Here is a 25039-nt window from a genome sequence, read left to right as displayed (position 1 = left end):
GGTATTTATTAGCACCATTCACCAAATACATCTAATTATCAAACCTAGGTACATGGTAGGAAGGCCTTTCCTCTTCTCCTTGTAGTTGGTTGAGGACTGGTAACTACTTATAGTTAGTCAATGAGCTGTAGGTCAAAGGGATTTGGTTAGACTATATTTTGGCTGATACAAGATGCTCTAGGCTCTCTTTTCCCTGTCTTGGTGACTAGCAATGTTCACAATAGTGACTATTCCATCAGCTTACATCCCAAAGTCTTATGATAAGCAGAGCACCACTCCTGTTGACCAGTGAAATACATGAGCAACAAACAAAACCTGATTATTTTAAGTCACTCATATTTGAGGTTGTTACTGCAGAACATCCTAACCTGACTGATACAAGGGCCATGATAAATGTTTTCACACATATTATTTGATGTTCACAGTAACCTATAGTTACAGCAGATATGAGCAATGTTTTATAAGTGAGATTTAGAGAAGTAAACAATTAGCCCAGGGTCAAGCAGCTTTATTCATTCCCTCATTCAATCCTTATTGAGCACTGCCCTGTGCTGGGCTATATTCTAAGTAGCCAAGGTAGAGCAGTGAACAAAAGGGAAAGGGTTCCTCCTCTCAGAGCTTACATTCTAATAGAAAGACATAAATTTTTAAAAATCATATACAAATAACAGAAACTCCAGATGGTGATAAGTGATATTCAGAGGATTAAAATCAGGTGACATGACAGAAAAATGGGTGGCTAATTATATGAATCAGAGAAAGCCTCTCTGAGCTGATCATTTTTAGGCTGAGATCTGAATGCCAAGAAAGCCAGGCATGCAGAGAATAAGAGGAAAGGACTTCTACAAAGAAGCAACAACTCATGCAAAGGTCCTAAGGCAGAACAAGCCTGTTGAATAAAAAAAACAAAGTCAAAAGTTTGGGTGGCCACCTCCTAATGGACAAGGATGGAAATGGTACAAGATAAAGTCAGAGAGGCAGAAAGGAAAAAAATCACATAGGGTTTTAAATCAAAATAAGAATTAATTTGATTTTCTGAGAAATGGAAAACTATAAGAGATCTTTAGAAAGTCCTGGTTTTAAAAGTTTACCCTCATCACTCTGTGAAGAGAGAGTTACAGTAGAGCAAGCCTGGGGCAGCAGGTCCAGAATGGTAACCACTGAGGAAGTCTGGTAGTTTGGTAGTAGAGGATATGGACGGAAATGAATGAAGTGGACGGACTTAGGACAGGGTGTGGAGGGTAGATTCAACAAGTCTGATGTACAGACTGAAAGTGGAGGGACAAGAGAAGGAAAGCAATCAAGTATCACCCATAGCTTTCTGGCTTGAAAAACTAGATAGATGGTGCTTTCATTTGCTGAGATGCAGAAAATTGGAAGAGGAGGAGGTTTGCAGAGGTGGAAGGAAATCAAGAGTTCTGTCTCATATATGTTAATATGAAATGCCTACTAAATACCTATGTGTAGATGTCAAGTTGAATATATGATTCAGAAGCTCAGGAGAAAGACTGGAACTGGATATAAATTTAGGAGTTATTAACATAGAGATGCTGTAATGTCATAATACTGAATGGAGGCATCTGAAAAGACGATATGGATGAACAAGAGAAAAGGGTCCAGGGCAGGGCTCTACAGTACTGTAACCTTTAAGATATCAGCAGAGGAAGAAGAATAGCTAGGGACACTGGGCAGGTGTGACCGGTGACATAGAAGGAAAATCAGGAAATACACTGTCTCAGAAGTGAATAAAATAATGTGCTTAAAAAAGGAAGATGTAGTCAGCTTTGCTAAATGCTGCTGAGAGGTCACAAGAGACAAGATTAGACTGAACAAAATGGAGCTCATGGTTGACCTTGATAAATGTACTCTCTGTCGAATGGTGCATCTGGAAGACTTAGTGGGAGTGGATGAAGAGGGTGTGTGAGGTAAGTACATGTAAGGAAGGCAGTAACCACTGACGATGCAATTAAGACGTTTGCTATGAACAGAAGCAGAAAAATGGGCAGTAGATAAGAAGAAATCTGGGCTCAATGGAAGTTTTTTTTTAAGAAAAGTATCTTATCCCCAATTCTATGACCTATGGGGGAAGTCCAAAAGCTCTCACTGAAATTTCTGACACTCCTGAGAGGAGGCCGTGGTGACTGTGATTGTTGCATTCATATCTGTATAAATGTACTTTGCGTAGCAGGGAAAGGATCGGAATGGTTACCTCTGCCTCTGAGGTCATGATATCCTATACACACATGTACCATTTCCCTCATTGTACCTCGTGTTAACCTGCATTCATTGGGGTCAGAATGGGGAGGGTCTCACCCAGTCTGCAAGGTGGCAGATTTTACTGAAAGTTGGAGGGTCATGAGGAAGACTCACCCTGCATACTATACAGCAAAACCACCACAACAAAACCCCTCACACTAAATATTCCTACCCTTAAAAGTTCTTTCAGCCATCCTTTCACTGAGCAGTTTTCATTGACCCCTGTCCTCCACAGCACCTAGCCTTCTGCTTTCTGGCTGGTTCCTCTCTCCTCCCTCTTTTATTTCTCTCTTTTGTTCTAACTTTTCTATTCTCTCTCAGACAAAATACATGCGCAAACAAAACAAAAAGTTTCCCTGTAGAACTACTTACTCTTTTTTTTTGGATGATGTACCCACTGATACTCATACACTTGCCTTTTACTCCAAACAACACATTTCTCTTTCTAAAAGTAACTCTGGAGCTAGTTCTTAAAATACTACATTTTCCATCTGGTTGCATATATACTGTACAAACTACCAGGCAGAGCACCTGTCCTTAAGAGGCTTTCAACAAGCACCAGCTCTTGTCTTCCTCCATAGAGCAGAGGTGCTATGTATTCTGATATAATTTCAACAAGGCCCTTCCACCCAGCAGTGCCTTAATCAGATCTGAGTTGCATGATATGGTGCCTCTGTGTTGGGAGACGATCCACTGCCTTTGCCTCATGTTAGGGTTAACATAAGTCAGGACCTGGACAGACCACTGAGAACAGAACAAGACTCATCTGTAATATCACAGATTTTTAGACTGTGTTTGTTTACAGGTCCAAAAGAGTTTTGCCCCCTTAAAATGTTTGGATCACAGCATAATGTTTATGAAGTCTCTTTTTTCTCTGGGAATTTTGTAATAATATGTAAAAGACAGGTAAACAATATTTGGTCTACTGCAGGAGTCAGAACCTTGCATCAATCTGAAATCCTTTAGCCAAAGAACAGTAACGTAAAAATATACAACAATCAATGGCAAAGGTATTTGGACATACAAACATGCTTCTCAAACTTTTATAACTTTTTGCACCTCTGAAAAGGCCATTCAAAATAAAATATATTGGGGCTTCCCTGGTGGCGCAGTGGTTAAGAATCCACCTGCCAATGCAGGGGACATGGGTTCGAGCTCAGGAAGATCCCATATACCGTGGAGCAACTAAGCCCGTGTGCCACAACTACTGAGCCCACGTGCCACAACTACTGAAGCCCACATGCCTAGAGCCCATGCTCCGCAACAAGAGAAGCCACTGCAATGAGAAGCCCACACACCTCAACGAAGAGTAGCCCCCGCTCGCCACAACTAAAAGCAAGCCCGCGTACAGCAATGAGGACCCAACGCAGCCAAAAATAAATAAATAAATAAATTTTTTAAAAATTAAAATAAAATAAAATATATTAAGAAAAGAGTGGAATTCCACTGTGAGTGAAAATAAATTTAAAAATTTAAAAATAAATTAAAATAAATTAATTAATTTAAAAAGAAATCATTTTTTATATACCAGTCATTAGGACAAAGAGAAAGATGCCAAGAGTCAGAGAAATACACAGCATGACTGAAATCTTGTATTCAGGGAGCCCCTTCCTTATAGGTTACAGATTGGGCCTTTAAAGACATTTCATCCAAGAGAAAAAAGACTCAGAATCTTCTACCACCCTTAACCAGTTTACTGTTCCAGTCTCTGTGTTCGTGATTTGAATGATAATGGAACCCCAACCAAATGCCCACCAAGCCAGCACTGCTCACACAGAGGCAGTGACCACAATCCCTGGAGTTCCAGTTTGGTGCTGACAGCCCAGTGATAAAGGGAAGAAGAGGGACAAAACTGACAATAAGCATATGTCAGTGAAAAGTCTTGACTGGCTCCCATATACCCAATCTGTGCCCACCAGATACTCTCGCTCATACTTTAAATTTAACCTCTTGTCTTTCCCAACGAGAACAAAGTACATTTTCTCACATAAAAACACATTTCATCTTGATGGAAGGAAAATAGTTTGATACTTTTCTCATTTTGGAACTGATGTCTCTCTCTCTAAGTCCTTCAGTGTTACCATAGGCAACTGCGTCTTCAATTTCAAATCATATACCCAATCACGCGCGCACACACACACACAGAGGCAGAAATACTGGGAGTGGAAATAAATTAGGCAGACAAAATTTCTCTTATTATCACTTCATTCCTGAAAAGTTGATGATAAGATAATGTAAGAGAAGAACTAGTTAGCTAAAAATAGTACTTAGTGTACTTAGAGCTAAATGTAATGACACAGATATGGCACAGAGAAGGACTGAGTCAGAAAAGCAACATTGCTTCTTAATGCTCACCGGTACAAGAGAAGTCATCCACACGAATGTATCCTGGGACACAGTCACAGCGATATAACCCAGGCAAGTTGACACACACAGTGTTGGCATGACAATAATGCATCTTAGCCGCACACTCATCAATATCTGAAGGAGAAAAAAAAGAAGCAATATCACAGTTAGTCAAATGGTTGAACCGGAATGTAATCATCTTACAATGAAATTAGAAAAAGCGAATGCCCATTGAAGCCAAGAGAAAAAGCAAGATGCGTTAAACGCAAAAGCTTAAGTGCAAATTCAGCTGATGCAGAAGATCTCATCTTAAATTGAAAATATTTCTAGAAAGATGCATGGTGGGACACAACAGTGAAGAACCTAAGTATGAAGACTGAATATGTTATGATTAATCTCTAACCAAGAAAGATGCTTGTTTTAAATGTCCAAAATCAAGGAGTCTGTGCCCAGGCATTGATACCAATGAATATTTATTAGGTGTCCACTGTACATGATGTTGCTTTTATCAGAGAGATAAAGGGAATCCAGCCCCTCTCTGCTTGTTTTTCTTACTAAGACATGCTTTAATCCATCTGTTACAAAATGATGGTGTAGCCACTTTCTCCCACGTTGTACTGTGAATACAGACTGCAGCTACTGTCTAATGCAAATTAATGTCTTTCACCCCTTAACCTGGAGATGCATCCCATGTCAAAGAATAATGGGCTGATTCAACAAAAAAGATCTTTTCTCTTTGGAATGCAGATCAGAGCACCACCTGCTTTCTCATAAAAAGTTCATGGTAAGAATTAAGATAACCTACAACCTTAAGTACAGAGTTTAGTATTTTCTGGAATTTATGTTTTCAAAAATGGCTTTACAGCAATCTACAGATTCAATGCAATCCCTATCAAACTACCAATGGCATTTTTCACAGAACCACAACAAAAAATTTCACAATTTGTATGGAAACACAAAAGACCCTGAATAGCCAAAGCAATATTGAGAAAGAAAAATGGAGCTGCAGGAATCAGGCTCCCAGACTTCAGACTATACTACAAAGCTACACTCATCAAGACAGCATGGTACTGGCACAAAAACAGAAATATAGATCAATGGAACAGGATAGAAAGTCCAGAGATAAACCCACACACATATGGTCACCTTATCTTTGATAAAGGAGGCAAGAATGTACAATGGAGAAAAGATAGTCCCTTCAATAAGTGGTGCTGGGAAAACTGGACAGCTACATGTAAAAGAATGACATTAGAACACTCCCTAACACCATACACAAAAATAAACTCAAAATGGATTAAAGACCTAAATGAAAGGCCAGACACTATAAAACTTTTAGAGGAAAACATAGGCAGAACACTCTATGACATAAATCACAGCAAGATCCTTTTTGACCCACCTCCTAGAGAAATGGAAATGAAAACAAAAATAAACAAATGGGACCTAATGAAACTTAAAAGCTTTTGCACAGCAAAGGAAACCATAAACAAGACGAAAATACAACCCTAAGAATGGGAGATTGGAGAAGAGGAAACAGAAGGGAAAATACAGGGGCTAAACTTTTTGTCTTTGCAGAGTTAGAAAGGGAGAGGACCATTTAGTCTGTACATTCAAAGATCACTAATTAGCCCTCTACTACACAGAGTGATGAACAAAACTCCATCATGGACCTCATAGCCTGGCAAGACACTGAGCAGAACTTATATGTTCTACCGATAATGTGAGATCATTTCATGGGGATTTGACCTAGTCTGAGAGGTTCAGAGAAGGATTCTCTATGGAAATGATTGCTCACCCAAGACCTGAAATAGAAATGAAACAGGTGAAGGGGAGGGGAATAACATACCAGATAGAGAAGAATAAGAAGAATTTGTTAGAGGAGGGAACTTTGCCTAGTTGAAGAGAAACTGGAAAGATGAGCTTGGGCCAGACCCTGCTGGGCCCTGGAGACCACGTAAAGGAGCCTGGGCTTTAATCATGGTGGTGACACAGTCCAATTTCTGTTCTCAAAATATCACTTGGCTGTAGTGAAGAGAATGGATTGGAGCAGGGCAAGCTGAAGGCTAAATCACACTGGTATTTTACTCACAGAGATGCAGCCACACTGAACTCATTCTGTACTGCTAGGATGCCCAGCCATTCTTTAAGATGAGAAACTAGTCAGGACTTGCCTCAGAGGCAATTCAATCTTCCACCCATGAGCCACAGCTGCCAACCAGGCTGCTGATGGCAATGACTGTTTCTCTCTCATGGACCCTTGTCAGCTCCTCCCAGAGAGAAACTCCTGGCTCATTTCCCTCAGGCCACTGCCTAACTGCTGAGAGGTGTCTGCCTCATCTAGATTTGAAGGAGTTACTTGGCCATAACAAGTTTATTTTGATTCAAACAGCTAAGCTATCTCCTTGTTTCATAGGATGCCAAGGCCCTGAGTAAAAATATTTTCAAAAATCAGAAAGGGGATGTTAGGAAACCCCAGAGAGAATTTCTCACATAGGTTTATCCAACCCTTGCTCTCTGCGAGCCACCTAGGACCCCATGGCCACACATCCCTGCCACTCTGCTGATGTGTCTTTGAGTTGCTTTTGTTTTCAATTCATACCATTGGTAATTCCAGCCCTTGCATATCTAATAATGCTCTGGTACCAGTCCAGAAAGAGGAAGAACCAAAGTAAGGCAGAAAAGTTGACAAATGTACCAGAAAATTAAACTATCACAATCTTATCTTTGTTGCTTATCTTCTATCACACAAACAGCAGATATAAAAATCACTTCCTGGTAAAAATGATGGTAGGGAGAGAAAAAGTGTTTAGAGTCATCGGTTAGGTCCCTTGAGACAAGAGGATGGAAGAAAGTAAGGAACTGACAATTCCCCTAGTTTCAGGATGGGAACAGGGGATGGAGGGGAGACACATCTGCCTAAGAAAGATTGCCTCTCCATCCTCAGGGAAAGGCACAACCCTGGAGACAGTTTCAAGAGGATTCAAGAGTGCTTCACAAGCAAGTCTGGTTATGCAGAGAATCAAAACAGAATTAACATCTTCAGAGACCTGGGATATCCTGAGAAAATCTTGAGAAATAGAAAACAACTGAGATTTTTCAAAACGAGCCTAGGACAAATGCTTTTTGTTCACAGACAAAAGATCCTAAAAGGTCATGAATAGTTACCCAAAAAAAAAAAGAAAAAGAAACAAACAGAACTCCCCAATTAAAGAATGAACTGATGCTCAGAGAGAGAAACTGAGTGAGCCCAAAGCAATGAGGGTTTTTTTTCTTTCTTTTAATATATAAATTTATTTATTTATTTATTTATTTTTGGCTGCATTGGGTGTTTGTTGCTGCGCATGGGCTTTCTCTAGTTGCAGCAAGCGGGGTCTACCCTTCGATGTGGTGCGCAGGCTTCTCATTGTGGTGGCTTCTCTTTGTTGCACAGCACGGGCTCTATGCGTGTGGGATTCAGTAGTTGTGACATGTGGGCTCAGTAGTTGTGGCTCGCAGGCTCTAGAGTGCAGGCTCACTAGTTGTGGCACACAGGCTTAGTTGCTCCATGGCAGGCATGTGGGATCTTCCTGGACCAGGGCTCAAACCCGTGTCCCCTGCATTGTCAGGCGATTCTTAACCACTGCACCACCAGGGAAGTCCCACAATGAGGTTTTTAAATGTAAGCCTGAAAAGCCATCTGACTTTTGCCCAGGTGGTGATTGTGCTTTGCCTAAAGCAGGTCCCTCTCTCAAGCAATGGTCCTTTCCAATCTGATATTTACCCAAAAGCCAGAAGGCAAGAAGAGGCAATGTCTGAGACTGAACTTCAAAGGAGAAGTTGAACACACTCAAGGCCAGGCTCAATCTAAAGGTTTTGATTAGTCTAGCAAGAATTTCTAAGAACCACAGTTACCAGAAGGATGAATGGATAAAAATTTTAAAACACATCATTAAGCACAGTATGATACCAAAATGAATAAGAGACTAATAGTTGCTAATCTCAAAAGGTAAAACTAGGAACAGCCCCTAGCACCTGGTTAATACCCAGTAGATGTCATTTCGACATATGAGACACTATGCTAGGTGCTCCACAGGTAGCATCCCATCACCCCATTTATTCCACTTGACTACTTACTATAGGAGATAGATACCCCCATGTCAAGATGAGGAAACCAAGGCTCAGAGATTATTAGATCACTTGTCCAAGGCATAAAGTCAGTAAGCCTAAGACCCTGGGTTTGAATCCACAGTCTCACTTCAAAGTTAGCATTGATTTCACTGGGCCAGTTCTAGCCCTCCGTAACTTTTCGATCCTGTGACTATGTTACACATGGCTGATGCTATCACAAAGTGTATGGAAACAGGCAGATCTCTAAATTCTATGTCCATGTGCAATACTGTTCATGACATTTGTTTTGTATTACACTCTCTGTTAAAATAGTAAAGCTGTACTGTGCATCACCGCTTCTGTGGCTCTTTTATATTAAATCCTAACACTTTCAAACTTTAGATTCCAGAGATCCAGGACCCCAAAACAGGTGATAGCATTGTGCTCTGAGCTAGAACCCTTGATACAACCTTAACTCAGGACCCTTAAGACTACTGAAGGCCCCCTGTAGGATTAGAAACTAGTGACAAAGGGGCCTGGGTCTTTTATTAAATGTTGTTAGAGAAATATCTATAAACCCCACTGCAGTATATATCAGCTGGAGTATAATGGGGCTCAAATTGTGATTCCTTCTTATAGATTGCTTGTCACCTTTGAAATATCAGTGCTTGTCCTCTCATGGTCTTCTGGGGTAAAAAAAATACATGATTTATGTCCCTTCCCAGAAAAATAGTTTGTTTTTGTTTTAAGAAGGTATACCTATGGACTTTCAAATGCAACCTGATGTGGCATAATGATTCTTCACACATCACCAGCCTCCATCTGCATAAGACTGTTCAGAACAAACAGAGCTGAATTTGGCATCGTCGTCATTAAATTAGAGTGTAGAGCTTGGGTAGCAAAGATAGAAGCAAATGCAAATAATTCTCTAAATAAAACAGTGTGATCTACTCAGACTTGTTACATAAGAATTTCCTAGAAAAAGGCAGCCCAGAGAGGGCTGGATGCAGAGGGTGAGGCGAGGGGGAGTAGGGGGAGAAGTTATGCCCCACTCCCTGTGCACATGTAAAAAAGAAACAGAGTGAACAAAGAAAATCAATACTTATTGAGACTGTGCTCTGTGCCTAGAACTGTGTGCATCTCATTTCATTATCCCCAACCATCCAATGGACTGTCATCAGAAACGACATGGAGAGTACCTACAATTTCACCCCAGGTTTCTGTGACTTCAAGAGCACACTTCTTCCACTCTGACTGTTGGACACGAGCGCTAGATTGACAGTCAAGAGTCAAGCTCTAGTCTTGCTCTTTCTGTTAGTAACCCTAGCACTGGGCACTTCTCTAGACATCGGTTTTCCCATTTATAAAATGGTGAGTTGGATCAGAGAGCATCTAAAGACTTCCCTGGTTCTAAAGTTCTTGACACATTCAGGTGTTTCTGTCCTCACAATTCATCATAAACCCTGCCTCTGTAGCATTATATGCTGGGCCACCAGCTTTCATCCTGTTTCAATGAGCTTGAAGATGTTCCAAATGTCTTTTCCAAGACAAAAGTCCTAGAAAATACTACTAAGATGACCTGAACCTTCACACTGTTCCTTGATACCTGTTTCAAATGAGTTGGCATCTCCCCAGAAAATGAAGAATGGCCAGGACTAGCAACAGACATTCAAACAAAAGCACAGCTCAGGGGTTTCCCTGGTGGTGCAGTGGTTGAGAGTCTGCCTGCCGATGCAGGGGACACGAGTTCGTGCCCCGGTCAGGGAGGATCCCACATGCCGTGGAGCGGCTGGGCCCGTGAGCCATGGCCGCTGAGCCTGTGCGTCCAGAGCCTGTGCTCCACAGAGGGAGAGGCTACAGCAGTGAGAAGCCCACATACCGCAAAAAAAAAAAAAAAAAAAAAAAAAGGCACAGCTCAGGACAAGTCCTCCAGGGACTAGTAAGATAACTTGCAGAGCAATTCTACCAGACTTTAATCTCCTGACTTTTCAGAAATCATGAGTTATAAAAACTCATGATTCAGAAATCATGAGTTATAAAAATCCCAGGGGCACTGGGATTGATATTAGAACTGTCAATACTCTCCCAACTGTGTCACACTGGATATTTTGTAAAGTGAGGGCCTATATGGTCTTTGATTTGAACTTATAAAAATCCAGTGAAGCAGACAAGATATGAATTATTATGACCTTTTTCAGATGAGAAAATAAAGACCTAGAGAAGAATTCTGACTTGCCCAAAGGTACATAGATAATCAGTGAGCTGGTAACAGAATCAAGGTCTTCTAACTCTGGAGTTAGTGCTTTATCCAATGTTCCATGCTTCTCTATAATTATTGTTTTCTTCCTAAAGCAAGGGGAGAGAAATTAAATGCCTATGGAATCTAGAAATATAAACCAAATGCCAACAGAAGCCAGGTAGAAGATATACGTGCAAAATATGCCCCTTCCCCAAAATAAATAAGGTATATATTATTTTTCCTAAAATATAAATCAATCCCTCCCTCCCTACCTTTCTCTCCTTTCCCTCCCTCACTCTATCAATCTCTCTCAATCGTTTTCATTTCTCTACTTCCAAGAACAAAGAAATGGTTCTCTCTTACAAGGTACAAAACACTGTGCAAGGCGAATGATACATGGAAAATGACACTAAACCTCAGTGGAGGAAAGACAGTGGAAGAATTTGAACTGTTATCTTCACTTTACAGATGAGAAACTAGGGCCATAGGAATGGACAGTTAATTGTCTAAGGTCCCACAGCCAGGAGGTGTACCTGGACTGCGAGGATGTGAATTCAGGCAGCTTGGCTCCAGAGTTTGTACTCATCACTCTGTAGTATCGCCTCCCACGGACTGTGGGCTAGATCTCTGATCTTTCTAGAGAAGTTACATACCCTAGTATTAATTTAACTTTTTAAAATAGTGGCTCCATTTTTTTTTTCAAATATTTTGAACCAAGCAAAACACATTTGCCTGTCAGATTCAACCCACAAATGTCTGTGCCTTGAAGCATGTTATCACAAGGAGCTTTGGGGGGCAGGGGGGGTGTAAGAGAGAGGGGTGGGAAGAGAGAGAGAGAGAGGAAGGAGGATGGAAGGGAGGATGGAAATGGGGAAGGAAGGAGGAGGAGAAGGGAGGGAAGGAGGGAGGGGAAGGGAGAGAACATGACAGGAAGTAAAGAGAATATAGGAAGGCAAAGAAAAGGGAAAGTAAGACAAGAAAAGAGAAGAGAAGAGAAAAATAAGACAATCTAGGGAGCTTCCTATATAATGTCTATGGACTGAGTTGTGCTCCCCCAGCAAATTCATTATGTTTATACACTAACCTCCAATGTGATGGCATTTGGAGATGGGGTGCTTGTGGGGTAATTAGGTTTAGATAAGGTCATGAGAGTGGTGCCCTCCTGATGAGATCAGTGCCTTTTAAAGAAGAGACACGAAAGAGCGTACTCTCTCTCTGCCACGTGAGGACACAGGGAGAAAGCAGCAATCTGCAAGTCAGGAAGAGAGCCCTCACCAGAACCCAACCCTGCTGGCACCCTAATCTCAGACTTCCAGCCTCCAGAACTGAGTAAATTTCCATTGTTTAAGCCATCCAGTCGATGGCACTTTGTTATGACAGCTCCAACTGACTAAAACAATAACCCTTTAAATTTCTGTTGCCTGGTGAGATGAATTTTTACATCATATTCCAAGATATGTGTCAAACAAACATGTTGCCTGCCAGATCAAATATTTGCAGATTAAAAATTCAAATAACCTTTTGGTCATCCCATGCATAGTAAAGAAGTCTTCTCAAACAGGGTTAAATACATCATAAGGTAGAAGTTAGATCGTTGGATTTTCTGACATTTTAAAAGTATTTCCCATATATAGCTACGTCAGATATTTGCAAATTCATGCTAAGATTTCTCTTCCCCCTGCTGGGCTCAATTTCAGAATTAAATACTGTCATAAAGCAACATCTCTTTGTGCCACTGGGAATCACAGCACACCAATTTTTAGCTGACATCGGAAGAACATTGTAAGATACCTCTCTTTGGTTTTTTTTTTTTTCTCCTAGGCTGGTTTTTCTGACCTTGGAGAGTATCCACAAACTGATGCTGACCATCTGCAAGGAAAGAAGCTCATTGAGTGAAAGGTGACTCATTCAGCTTTAGCTGTAGGCTGTGCTCCAGCCTACCTGAATCTATTAATATCTGAACCCTACTTCAGCCAACGTTACCAACAAAACGAGTGAGCGCTTCCAAAAAGATCCAAGATTTCCTCCTGAGTTATGAGTCAGCTGGAAATGTGGAAGCTATGATGGTCTCTTGCCTTCCCTACCCCTGGGAAAGGAAATTCAAGAGCTATTAAGAGACTGCTGAATTCTAGAGGCAGTAACGATTCTGAAGGTCAGTGAGATGTGGTCCTTGTATTCTGGCTTTTATACTAAGTGAAAAAAGCCAGATCATACAGAACCAGTCCTAATCCAGTAAAGAGGCAGTTACCTGAACATGAACAAAGTTCTACCGGAAAAAGAAGTGGCTAATTCCATCAAAAACTACTGAGGAAGTTTTCACCCAAAAGATGTTTGTTGTGAGTCTTGAGAAGGCAAGAAGAAGCCTTCATAAAATGTTGATGGCCTTCCCTTATCACTTTGATTGGGCAGCAATTCTTCTTTTTCCCCCAGCTTTATTAAGACATAATTGACATATAACATTGTGGAAGCTTAAGGTATACAATGTGTAAATTTGATACACTTATTGTTGCAAAATGATCACTACCATTGCCTTAGCTGACAGCTCCATCAGGTCACATAATTACCATTTCTTTTTTGTGGTGAGAAGACATAAGACCTACTTTCTTAGCAACTTTCAAATACATAATACAGTATTGTTCATTATAATCACCATGCTGTACATTAGATCCCAAGAACTTATTCATCTTATAACTAAGAAGTTTGTACTCTTTGACCATCAAAAGATGAATGAAAAAAGATGTGAGATACACAACACACACATACAATGGAATATCATTTAGCCATAGGAAGGAAGTCTTACCATTTGGAACAACATGGATGAACCTTGGGAGTATTATCCTAAGTGAAATAAGCACTTATCTCTCAGACAGAGAAAGACAAATACCGTAAGATACCACTTATATGTGGGATCTAAAAAAGCCAAACTCATAGAAATTACTAAACTGGTGATTACCAGGGGCTGGCAGTTGGGGAAAATGGAGAGATGTTGGGCAGCTATTCTTTTGCTTTACAAAGACACACAAAAGTTAGCCAAGAGTGAATGAGATGGGAGACTGCAGTACCACCAGCCAAGCATCTCCATCCTCTTTATCTCTGGTTGCACTATTCTTTCTAGAGGTAGCATTTATTGATCACTACTTTGTGCCATAGTTATAAAGCACTTTGCATGTATTAACCCATTTCATCCTCACAAGTACCATATGGATAGGTATATATTAATACTTTCATTTTATTTTATGGAGGCACAAAAGGTTAAACAGCTGGAAGGTGACCTCAGAGAATTTGAACCTTGGTATCTACTCTATTCTGCCTCTCTACAAAGCCACCTTAGCTTCCCCTTCCTCATATCCACTTTCCTCGGTTAATTAAATAGCAATTTCCTGTAGCCACAATTTGTCAAATTATTTATTCACCACTTTTCCCATGCAGTCAAAATAAAGTGCACAGAGGTTTCAGTCTTTTAAAAATAAATGATTTCATGCCAGAGGTTTATATCTGATTCACTACAGTATCAAATTAACCAGTGATTAAATACCAGGCTCTGAATTATACAAACAAACAGGCGCCTGTGGACCTATGGGCAGTTCGTTAATGAACACAACCGGGTTTCAATAAAACCAGTCCTTGTCTTCCAGCACCTGTATGAAGAATGATGATCAGCTGAATGTCCTCAGGAAGGACAGCTACTTCTCTGTGCCTTTCCCCATATGAAGAGATTCCTTAGATGAAACAATCTTGAATTGAAATCAACATTATTCCCAACTCTAAATTTTTACACATCTGACTGAATCCATCTTATCTAATATGAAAGCCGAAACCATAAAGCATTTAAAGTGGTCCTTAAAATTCACCAAGTCCAGACTCCTATGAAAAGTGATTGTTGAAAAATTTAAAAATAAATGGATGAAGAGAAATGAGAAAAAACCCACAGAATAATGACTCATAACCCACTTTCCTCTAAAAACACAATTCAAAAGTACAGTGGAAAACACCATTCAAAAGGAGGAAAATGGAAGAGAATCGGGTTTTCATAAAATCCACTGGTCTTGAACTACTTTTAAATGGAAGAACCGCTTAAAAAATAATAATAGTTAATGTTTGTGTAGCATTTACCAAGTACCAGGTACTGGCCTACATTTATTAACTAATTTAATTCTCATAATAACCCTTTGAAGTAGGTTTTTCATAATTTCAAGTCTATAGGTGAGGAAATTGAGGCATGGGAGACTAAGCAACTTACCCAAGGTCACCCAACAAGGAGCGGGCAGAGCTAGAACTCAAGTCCAGGCAGACCTGGCTCCCAAGGTAATACTTTAATCTTCACACCCTCACTCTCAACCGGGTTCTTGGAGGACTGAAAAAATCTTAGCTATTTTTAAAAGTTTGTGAGTCTCCAAAGGGCCACAGCACAGGAGCAGATATATAGTATATCTCTGGTATTAAATTTTCATGAGAAAATGATCAGGAAAAAAATGTCAAAAAGACATTAGGGGGCTGACAATGAAAAAAAACATTTAAGACATATCGCTCTATACTGAAGTAACTCTATTTGGAATAACATCTAACTTGGAAGCTCAATATAAAAAACAGAATTAAACCCTACACCAAATTAAAAAGCTTCTATACGGCAAAGGAGACCATCGACAAAATGAAAAGGCCACGTACTGAACAGGAGAAAATATATGGAAATCATATATCTGATAAGGGCTTAATATGCAAAATATACAAGAACTCATACAATTCAACAGAGAAAAGTCAAACAATCTGATTAAAAAACAGAAGACCTGAACAGACATTTTTCCAAAGAAGACGTATAAATGGCAAAGAGTCCCATGAAAGTTACTCAACATCTCTAATCATCAAGGAAACACAAATTAAAACCACACTGAGCTATCACTTCACACCTGTCAGAATGGCTTTCATCCAAAACACAAGAAAAAAACAAGTGTTGGTGAGGATGTGGAGAAAAGGAAACCCTTGTGCACTGTTGTTTAGAATGTAAATTGGTGCAGCCACTGTGGAAAACAGTATGGAGGTTCCTTTAAAAATTAAAAATAGAACTAACGGGCTTCCCTGGTGGCGCAGTGGTTGAGAGTCCGCCTGCTGATGCAGGGGACGTGGGTTCGTGCCCCGGTCCGGGAAGATCTCACATGCCGTGGAGGGGCGGGGCCCGTGAGCGATGGCCACTGAGCCTGCGCCTCTGGAGCCTGTGCTCCACAACGGGAGAGGCCACAACAGTGAGAGGCCCGCGTACCACACACACACACACAAAAAATAGAACTACCACATGATCCAGCAATTCCCCATCTGGGTATTTATGCAAAGGAAATAAAATCACCATCTCAAAAAGGTATACACACCCCTATGTTTACTGAAGCATTATTTACAATAGCCAAGACATGGAAACAAGTGTCCATCAATGGATAAAAGGATAAAGAAAATATGATATATATAGATTTAGATATAGATGTAGATATATATATATATATACATACACACACACACACACACACACACACACACACACGATGGAATATTATTCAGCCATAAAAAAGGTAGAAAATCTTGCCATATGTGACAATAGGAATGGGAGACCTCGAGGGCATTATGCTAAGTGCAGGAAGACAGAGAAAGAAAATACCATATGATCTCATTTACATGTGGAATCTGAAAAAAAAATCCAAACTCATAGAACAGATTGATGGTTGCCAGTGGTGAGGAGGTGGACAAAATGGGTGAAAGGGGTCAAACTTCTGGTCATAAGACAAGTAAGTCATGGAGATGGAATGCACAACATGGTCAGTATAGTTAACAACACTGTATTGTTAAAAAGAAAAGATTTAAGCAGAGCTGCTATGGTAAAGAAGAGGATCAGGCATATGGTTGGGATGAAGAAAAAAAAGAACCATTTACCTTTTAGCCATGGCGAATAACACTGCAATGAACACTGGTGTACAAGTATATGCTCAAGTACCTGCTTTCAACACCTTTAGGTGTAGATCTAGGACTGGAATTGTGGGGCTATCTGGTAATTCTATGCTTGGATTTTGAAGAACCACTGAACTGTTTTACTGCCCCAAACTGTTATGGCTGCACCAAGATGAGAGGTTTGCAGGGGCTGGGAGGAGGGAAGGATGAGAAGTCATGGCTTAACGGTTACAGGGTTTCTGTTGAGTGATGAGTAAGTTTCATAAATAGAGAGTGGTGATGGTTGCACAACGCTGTGAGTGCAATTAATGCCATGAAATTGTACACCTAAAAATGGCTAAAATGTCAAACGTTAGGTCAAATGAAATGTCAAATAAAATTTAACACACAATTTGTAAAATAATGTACTGTGTCAAGCACCATTGGTTTGAACACTTTACATCAGTGAATTGTATGGTATGGGAATTATACCTCAATAAAGCTGTTTGAAAAGGGGGCAAGGGGGACAATCCCAACCTGTATTTCTCCTTTCTCAGGGGGACAAAACCAGGTAAGCCCCTGTGCAGCTGAATGTCACAGAGCTAGAAAGAAAACTATGTGGCCCATCTCAGTTCAAAGCCCAGCTTCACTACCAATGAGTGTTACTCTGGGCAAGTTACGGAATATCTCTGAACTGGGTTTCCATGTCTGAGGAGCACAGTATCCTCATGCAGAGTCAATGAGACAGCGTGCGTGAAACACATGTGCACCCTGGACAGGGTGCTGGGCCTCCACAATGTCTTTGGCTGCCTCTTCTCACTTTTTGGCTTCAAAGACAGCCATTCTTGACAGGCTGCCAGGCCTGGCTCTCCTCTCTAGCCGGCCTTGGGGGACCCAAGCCAACGGGAGCAGGCTTCTCAAGTTAGCATCCTCTGCCCGTCAGTGACTCCTCCACAGAGCCAGCCAACGCCCCTTGACTTGTTCCTTCAAAGATGAGAAGAGGCAGTCACTCTCCTCCTCCTCGCCCTGCGGGTCCCCATTCCCCATCCCCATTGGTGACATCAAGGCTGCCACCCGCTGCTCAGGCTAACTCACTTTCCTTTTCCTCCTGAGAGCAGCTGCCATTCCTGGGACTACATGATGGCATAGACAGTCGATCTGTTGAGGGTGTGTGTGTGCATGTGTGTGTTCTGTAATGTCTTTGTCCAGTAAAGTGTGAAAAATTAAAATGCCTAAGTTTAAAAACTCAGAATTTATGCCTTTTGAGTTGAAACCTCCTTTGAGAGCAGCAGATTCTTAATTTTAAAAAAGGCTGATAACAAAGATGAATTGGTCTTCCTACTTTAGGAAAATGAACTTAATCTTAGAAAAATAAAATTTAAATACCAATAATACTAATGGCATTTCGGTGAAGTTAAAAAAATGCTGAGATCCCTCCTTTTAGATATACATTGAGGTCTAATTCAAAGACATGCCTGAGAGTTGCAAACAAATTTTAGAATTTTAAAATATACCGCCCCTCCACAGAATAAACAGAGAAAAAGAGGCAGAGAAGGGGGTGGTGGAGATGGAATTGGGAGGCATTGATTACCAAATGCTCATCTAAAAATATTTACTGGGGAGAAAAGCTGGAGGAAGAAAAGAGGGCCAGAGCTCAGTCAATGGCAGACCCCTCTCCTTTTCAGGGTCTTATACACCTCAGCCCGTGGAGCACCTAATTCAAGGTAAAGATGTTTTTACCAAGTGGTACAACCAGGGCTCTCTAAAAAGCCACATTAAAAATTACTATTGATCTTTCCAAGGATTGCAGCACTATTTCGGGCTGGGGGGACAGGGTGGGGCAGGTGTTTTCTCTGTGGGTTCCTGAGGGTGAAAGTGCTTACCTGGGCCCGAGCCTGGCCCTGGGATGCTTACTCTGCCTTCAGGAGCTCAACGGGCCAGGAACTCTGATGGCTGGTGTGGTGACAGAGATGAGGCCAGCTTGGCCAGGGCGTCCACAGTGAATAAGGGGAGACCGAGGCATAAACAAAGAAGGACACTGAGGTTGAAGCCACTTTGGGGGGAATATTCATGGAAGAGCCACAAGGAGGTAATGAGCAATTCTATCCAGCAAAGGGCGTGACGGGAACTGTCATAAAAGAAACGTTCACACAATTGATAAGGGAGAAGGTAGAGAACGGACTTGAGGATATGGGGAGGGGGAAGGGTAAGCTGGGACAAAGCGAGAGAGTGGCATGGACATATATACACTACCAAATGTAAAATAGATAGCTAGTGGGAAGCAGCCGCATAGCACAGGGAGATCAGCTCGGGACTTTGTGACCACCTAGAGGGGTGGGATAGGGAGGGTGGGAGGGAGGGAGACGAAAGAGGGAAGAGATATGGGAACATATGCATATGTATAGCTGATTCACTTTGTTATAAAGCAGAAACTAACACACCATTGTAAAGCAATTATACTCTAATAAAGATGTAAATAATAATAATAAAATAAATAAATAAATAAACTGCTTTGACCAGAAAAAAAAGAAAGAAATGGGAAGGACAGGAATCCCTGCAAGAAGGATTACCAGAGGAAAGGCCCAGGGCGTGAAGGAGACACATCTGTGAACATGACTTCACAGAACTGAAAGGCAGTGAAGGAACCAGACAGAACCAAGGAAAGTGGGGGGAAGGTGAGCATAGGTCAAAGCCAGGCCTTGAACGTCATGCTCAGGGGCCTCCACTTCAGTTCTGAATTAAAAGGGTTATATGGACTACATGGAAACACAAGCTGCTTGAGGATAGCAATTTTTTGAACACGAGGAGTTGACAAATATTTTTATTTCATTCTTAAAGAAAATATTAATGAGGTGTATACACCTATTGAGTGCAGTGATTTTTTACTACTTAGTTCATTTTTGTAGATCAATGTAAATGAACTGTTGTAGATCATTGTTGTAGATCAATGTAAATGAATGTAAATGAATGAATGAATGAATAGAATTATTAAAGTGTTTTCATCTAGAGAATAACACGATCACTGATGCATTTTTAAAAGATCATTCTGGAAATGCATGGAGGGTGGATCTGGCAGGAGAGCACTGGTGACCACGTTAAGAACAGCACCAGTAGAATGAGGGTAGAAGTCTGGCTGCAGTGGGTTGATAAGTGGACAGAGAGTGTGCACGAGCTTGCAGCTGAAAGATTATACCCAGGGACAGGAGTTGATGAATTTAGGGACAGAGCCACTAAGTGATGGCAAGGTCAAGAGCTTAATGAAGAGGTGAGGCAACGAAGGTGACTGTGCTCCCAAAGATACAAATCTTCAAGGCAAGTCTTTTGCCAAGAATGAGGGCACAGCTCAGCGTGGAGATGAAACGTGAGCAACCAGGTACCAAAGGCCTCCGTGAGTGAGGGGGAGTGGCCAGGAGATGTGTCACTGATGGCAACTAGAAGGGACAGCAGGTGTCATGAGCAGATGGCTGAGACTTCAAAATAGAAAAGGTTTTGTTATGAGGAAGAAAGAAATTACTCTAGATGCAGCAAAGCTATCTTTGGAGAAGCCAATGTCACCTCTGGCCTCCAAGGTACGTGAGGTTCGGAAGAAAATGCAGTCTCCGCTCAGAGAGCTGTAGGAGAGCTGTATTCTGAGAGGAATTCAAGGAGGCTGAGAGATGGAGGGACGTTATTCTGCAGCGAGTTTGAGGACGTGGGGGCATTTGTTTACAAGGCAACAAGGGTTCCAGAGAACACAGTGCAATGGGAGGAAAAAGACCAGACAGAAAGAAGAATCAGCTCAGAGGACACACAAAATAGGACTGGAAGTAGGGTCTAGAGGACAACCGATCGGAAGACCTGGCAGTTCATGCAGTGGGTAAAGATGATGGAGGTGGGCAGCGGCGTGGCTCCAGCAAGCCCGGGGGATGATCTTAGGCAACGTCAAAAGCCTGAAGACGTTGTTCAGTCGACAAGTACATCCTTTGCTGGGGACAAGACTGAATGCCAGAGAGTTTTTTGGGGCCAAGGAAGAGGCAGAACTAGTGGAGACTGCATCATGATGGCTAGAGAAACCCCCCAGAGGATTCTGCCCAAGTGGTAAAAGATGGCATTTGTGGGTTACAAGGGTAACCACCACGGTTTGTCATCTGGGGTCTTGAGCTGGGGCCCTGCCTTCAGTGGTGTGGTGCTGGTGCTGCTGCTTTGAACAGGCTCATGAGAGATGACTGTGTCGTATCTTCCCACAGCCACAGTCACGTCTTCACATTGGCTGCTTAGTGGTTATCGTTAAAGCATGGAAGCAAATAATCGCTACAAATCAGGCCCCCTGCTCCCTGAACCAACATTAAACATGGACCAGCACACCACTGCCTGCCTTGCCCTTGTTTCTGTAACTCATGAGAAACAACATTCATGCCTCAGATTCCAAGCTGCCTCTTCTCTACTCTGATCTCACCAGGCCACCCTCAAGAGAACTGCCCACCTGCCTAGACTTCTACAGTGAGTGTGTTTCTAGTTCCACCTTCACTTTTAGGTACTCTCACACTAGACCTACCCATGGGCCTCCCAGGCCCCAAACTCTCCCAGTGACTGTCCACCACCATGCTCTCCAGTTATCAGGTCTTGGAATGATAAATATTAATAGTAAACAAGTAGATTTGAATGTCGATTCTCTTCCTATACCTTGCTGTGTGACCTTTCCTACAGAGTGGCTATTTTATAGAAATACCCACATTGGATTGTTTTTAAGAATTGATCAAGTATGTAAATTGCCTGCAGTTGTGCCTGAAATGCATAAGGGCCTCAATTTTTTCCCATTCTCTCTAAGAAGCAGATATCATCATCATCGTCATTATTATTATTGGAATACACAGTACTTCTGTGTGTCAGACACTCTTCTAAGCTCTTTACATGTATTAACTCATTTAATTGTCACTGGAACCTTATGCAGTAGTACCATTATTCACCCTGTTTCACTATGGGGAAAACTAGGGCACAGAAGAGTTAAGTAACTTGCCTAAGATCACACAGCTAATAACTACTAAAGCCAGGACCCAAAGCCAGGCAGCTAGCTTCAGAGCTCTCACTCTTTACTGCTAAGCTATCTTCCCAGTAGTCTCTATTCCCTATTCTCTTCACTCCTACTCCCCATGAATATTTCTAGGCTGCCTAACTTGCCAATCAAACCTAAGTCACTACTGTCCAAAACCCTGAACTACTGAGTCCTAGTAACAGGCTTGAACCAAGAGAATGATAAAGCTATTCAGTAAATATTATGGTAAACAAGAAGAAAGAAAGACAAACCACATCACTTTGGAATATACAATGCCACCTTTCATGCTGTTCTCTTGACTTGGGGTTCTCTACTCACCTGTCCTTTTACTTATTTAATTTTTTAAATTTTTATGCAATTTTTAAAGGTTACTTTCCATTCACAGTTATTACAAAACATTGGCTCTGTTTCTCATGTTGTACAATACATCCTTGAGCCTGTCTCACACCCAATAGTTTGTGCCTCCAACCCCACCGCCCACCTGTCCTTTTAGCAAATATATGCTCATCATACAGAGACTATCTTAAGTTCCACTCTGCAAAATCCCCTGCATTCCCATTCTCTGTCTTTCCACTGACACCCCTGTGGTGCCCTGTATATACTCCTGACTCAGGAACCACCCTGGTAGAAGAACCACTCTATCTCATCAACTTCTAGAAAGTTAACTTCTGTAAATTTATATTGTCATTATTTCTGCATTTATCTTCTCTCCTGCTGGCCTGAATTTTTTTTTTCTTCAAACAGAGAGGCTGTCTTAGGTACACTTCCATATGCATGAAACCCATGACACAAAGCACCTACTATAAAATATGGGCAAAATAACATTTGAAAACAAGTGACTTGATGATGACCAATTGGATGGATGGATAGCTGGATGGATAAATAACAAACAGTGAAGAATAAGACCTATGATAAGGGACTTCCTGGTGGAGCAGTGGTTAAAATCCGCCTGCCAGTGCAGGGGACACGGGTTCGAGCCCTGGTCCAGGAAGATCCCATATGCCGCAGAGCAACTAACTAACTAAGCCCATGCACCAAAACTACTGAGCCTGCGCTCTAGAGCCCATGAGCCACAACCACTGAGCCCGTGTGCCACAGCTACTGAAGCCCACATGCCTAGAGCCAGTGCTCTGCAACAAGAGAAGCCACTGCGATGAGAAGCCCGCACACCACAACAAAGAGTAGCCCTGCTCTCCACAACTAGAGAAAGCCCACGCAGCAGCAATGAAGACCCAATGCAGCCAAAAAATTAATTAATTAATTAATTTAAAAAAATACTTAACTTAAAAAAAAAGACCTATGATGAATATCTTATATAGTAAAATTCAGAATCAGAGACACAGTCAGATAAGAGTTGGTCCTCCAACAATGATCACTTTTTCCACTGCCTAGTTTCTTAGTTGAACATTGACAGAAAATTGTTTAAAATATTTGCCCTCTAGGGACTGGGGTAATTCAAGATGATGGCATAGAAAGATCCTAAACTCTCTGCCTCCCATAGATACACCAAATCTACAACTACAAGTGGAAGAACTCCCTCTGGAAAAGACCCGAAAACTAGCTCCACAACAAAGGATAAAAGGGCCACATCAAGATGGGCAAAAGTGGCAGAGATGTGGTCTCACCAAAACCCTACCCGAGGCACGGTTACCCAAAATTGGGAGAAATCTCACGAATACGAACCTTCTCCTCGAAGAACAAGGGGTTCATGCCCCCCATTAGGCATACCAACACTTGGAACCTGCACCAGAGAGACAAGCTCCCAAAATCTTGAGCTTTAAAAACCAGCGGGACGCATGCCTTGGACCCCAAAGGGCTGTAGGATATTGAGATTCCATTCATAGAGTGCTTGCACACAGACTCACTCATCCTGAGAGCCAGCACAAAAACAGACCTTTAAAAAGAGCCCAGACCATATGTGAAGATTCATTTGCTAATTTCAGAGCATCTGCCAGAGGGGAGGGGCCTGCTGGGACTCTCTCTGGGGGCGAAGGGCAGAGCGGGCACAACATGTGCACTGTCTTTCTACCTCGTTAACTCCAGCAGGCAAGCACAGCACTCCACTGTGGCCCTGCTAAAGCCAGTGAGTGTGCCCTGGGCCTGCACTCTCATGCCCCCTCCCTGAAACCAGTGAGTGCCCCCTGGCCCGCCACTCTTCCACTAAAGCCAGCAAGCATGCCCTACCCCTGTACTTTCCCACTGCCTCTCTAAAAGAGAGGGACACACCCAGCCAGCATTCTCCAGGTGCCTTGCTAAAATCGACAGGCACACCTTGCCTTGTTACTCTCCTGCTGCCCAGAGAAAGCTACCAAACACGCCCCAGCCCTACCCTGGCCCTGTGCACTCCCCCTGCCTTGTAAAGCCAAATACACAGCTCAGATAGGGGGGCATCCCTTAAGCATGCCTGGTTCTAGTGGTCAGGGGGCTTATATTTCTAGGTCTCATGGGACTGAAATAATTGCAGAGAGTTTCTGGCAGGCTATCACACCCAGGGTAATGAGAGCAGACTGAAATACACCCCCAGTTTTCCTGTGAAAAAGTTCTATCTACTTGTCCTGGAGATTCAGCCTGCAGGTCAGGCCTCAAGTTTGCCACACATCGAGAGGCTAGAGATGAGGGACACCGTCTTTGCACTCCCCCTTGGCCTTGATAGAGCTCACCAGTACCTCCTGGAAAGGAGCTTACACACTCACCTGGAGCCCCAATATTTGCAACTGTTGACCCCAGAGGACAATGAAAATTGCTCACTCTGGAGGCCAGCAGGTTTCACAATGGCAGGCCACAGGACTGTATATATCTGCATACTTTAAAAGCAATGGCCTGAGGGCCTGGCTTCCAATCAGCCTGAATCTAGGCACTGACTGAGATCCCTCTCTTTGGAACACTGACAAGTCATGGCACACCCTCAACAACTGGAACTTATCAAGAATAAATCAGGCTGCTTTGATAATCACAAAGGTTGAAGAAACAACCAAGAGCTAGGGCAAGGTTGAACAAAAGGTGCATCTCCTACACAAGGCCACTCCTTGAAGAAAGGGAGAGGTAGCTGTTTTGCCTAATACATAGAACAAACATAAAAATACATAGAAACAAACACAGAAAAGCAAGGAAAATGAGGAGACAGAGGAACATATTCCAAATGAAAGAACAAGATAAAACCCCAGGAAAAAAGTTTA

General features: G+C 42.0%; 1 protein-coding gene across 3 annotated transcripts in view; it reads right to left on the bottom strand.

The window, feature by feature from the left end:
* Positions 1-25039, bottom strand: part of NELL1 (neural EGFL like 1) — a gene marked incomplete at both ends in the record, with an annotated part of 913276 nt that overhangs the window by 507991 nt on the left and 380246 nt on the right. For all 3 annotated transcript variants that reach the window (XM_082626303.1, XM_082626304.1, XM_082626305.1), the window contains one exon: positions 4612-4737. In XM_082626303.1, the coding sequence (XP_082482429.1) occupies positions 4612-4737 (126 nt within the window). The remainder of the gene's footprint in view (positions 1-4611; positions 4738-25039) is intronic.

The sequence above is a fragment of the Mesoplodon mirus genome (assembly GCF_964341445.2).
Source record: "Mesoplodon mirus genome assembly, chromosome: 7".
Classification (NCBI taxonomy): domain Eukaryota; kingdom Metazoa; phylum Chordata; class Mammalia; order Artiodactyla; family Ziphiidae; genus Mesoplodon; species Mesoplodon mirus.
The sequence above is the reverse complement of the archived record's forward strand: the minus strand, read 5'-3'. Positions and strand labels throughout refer to the sequence as shown.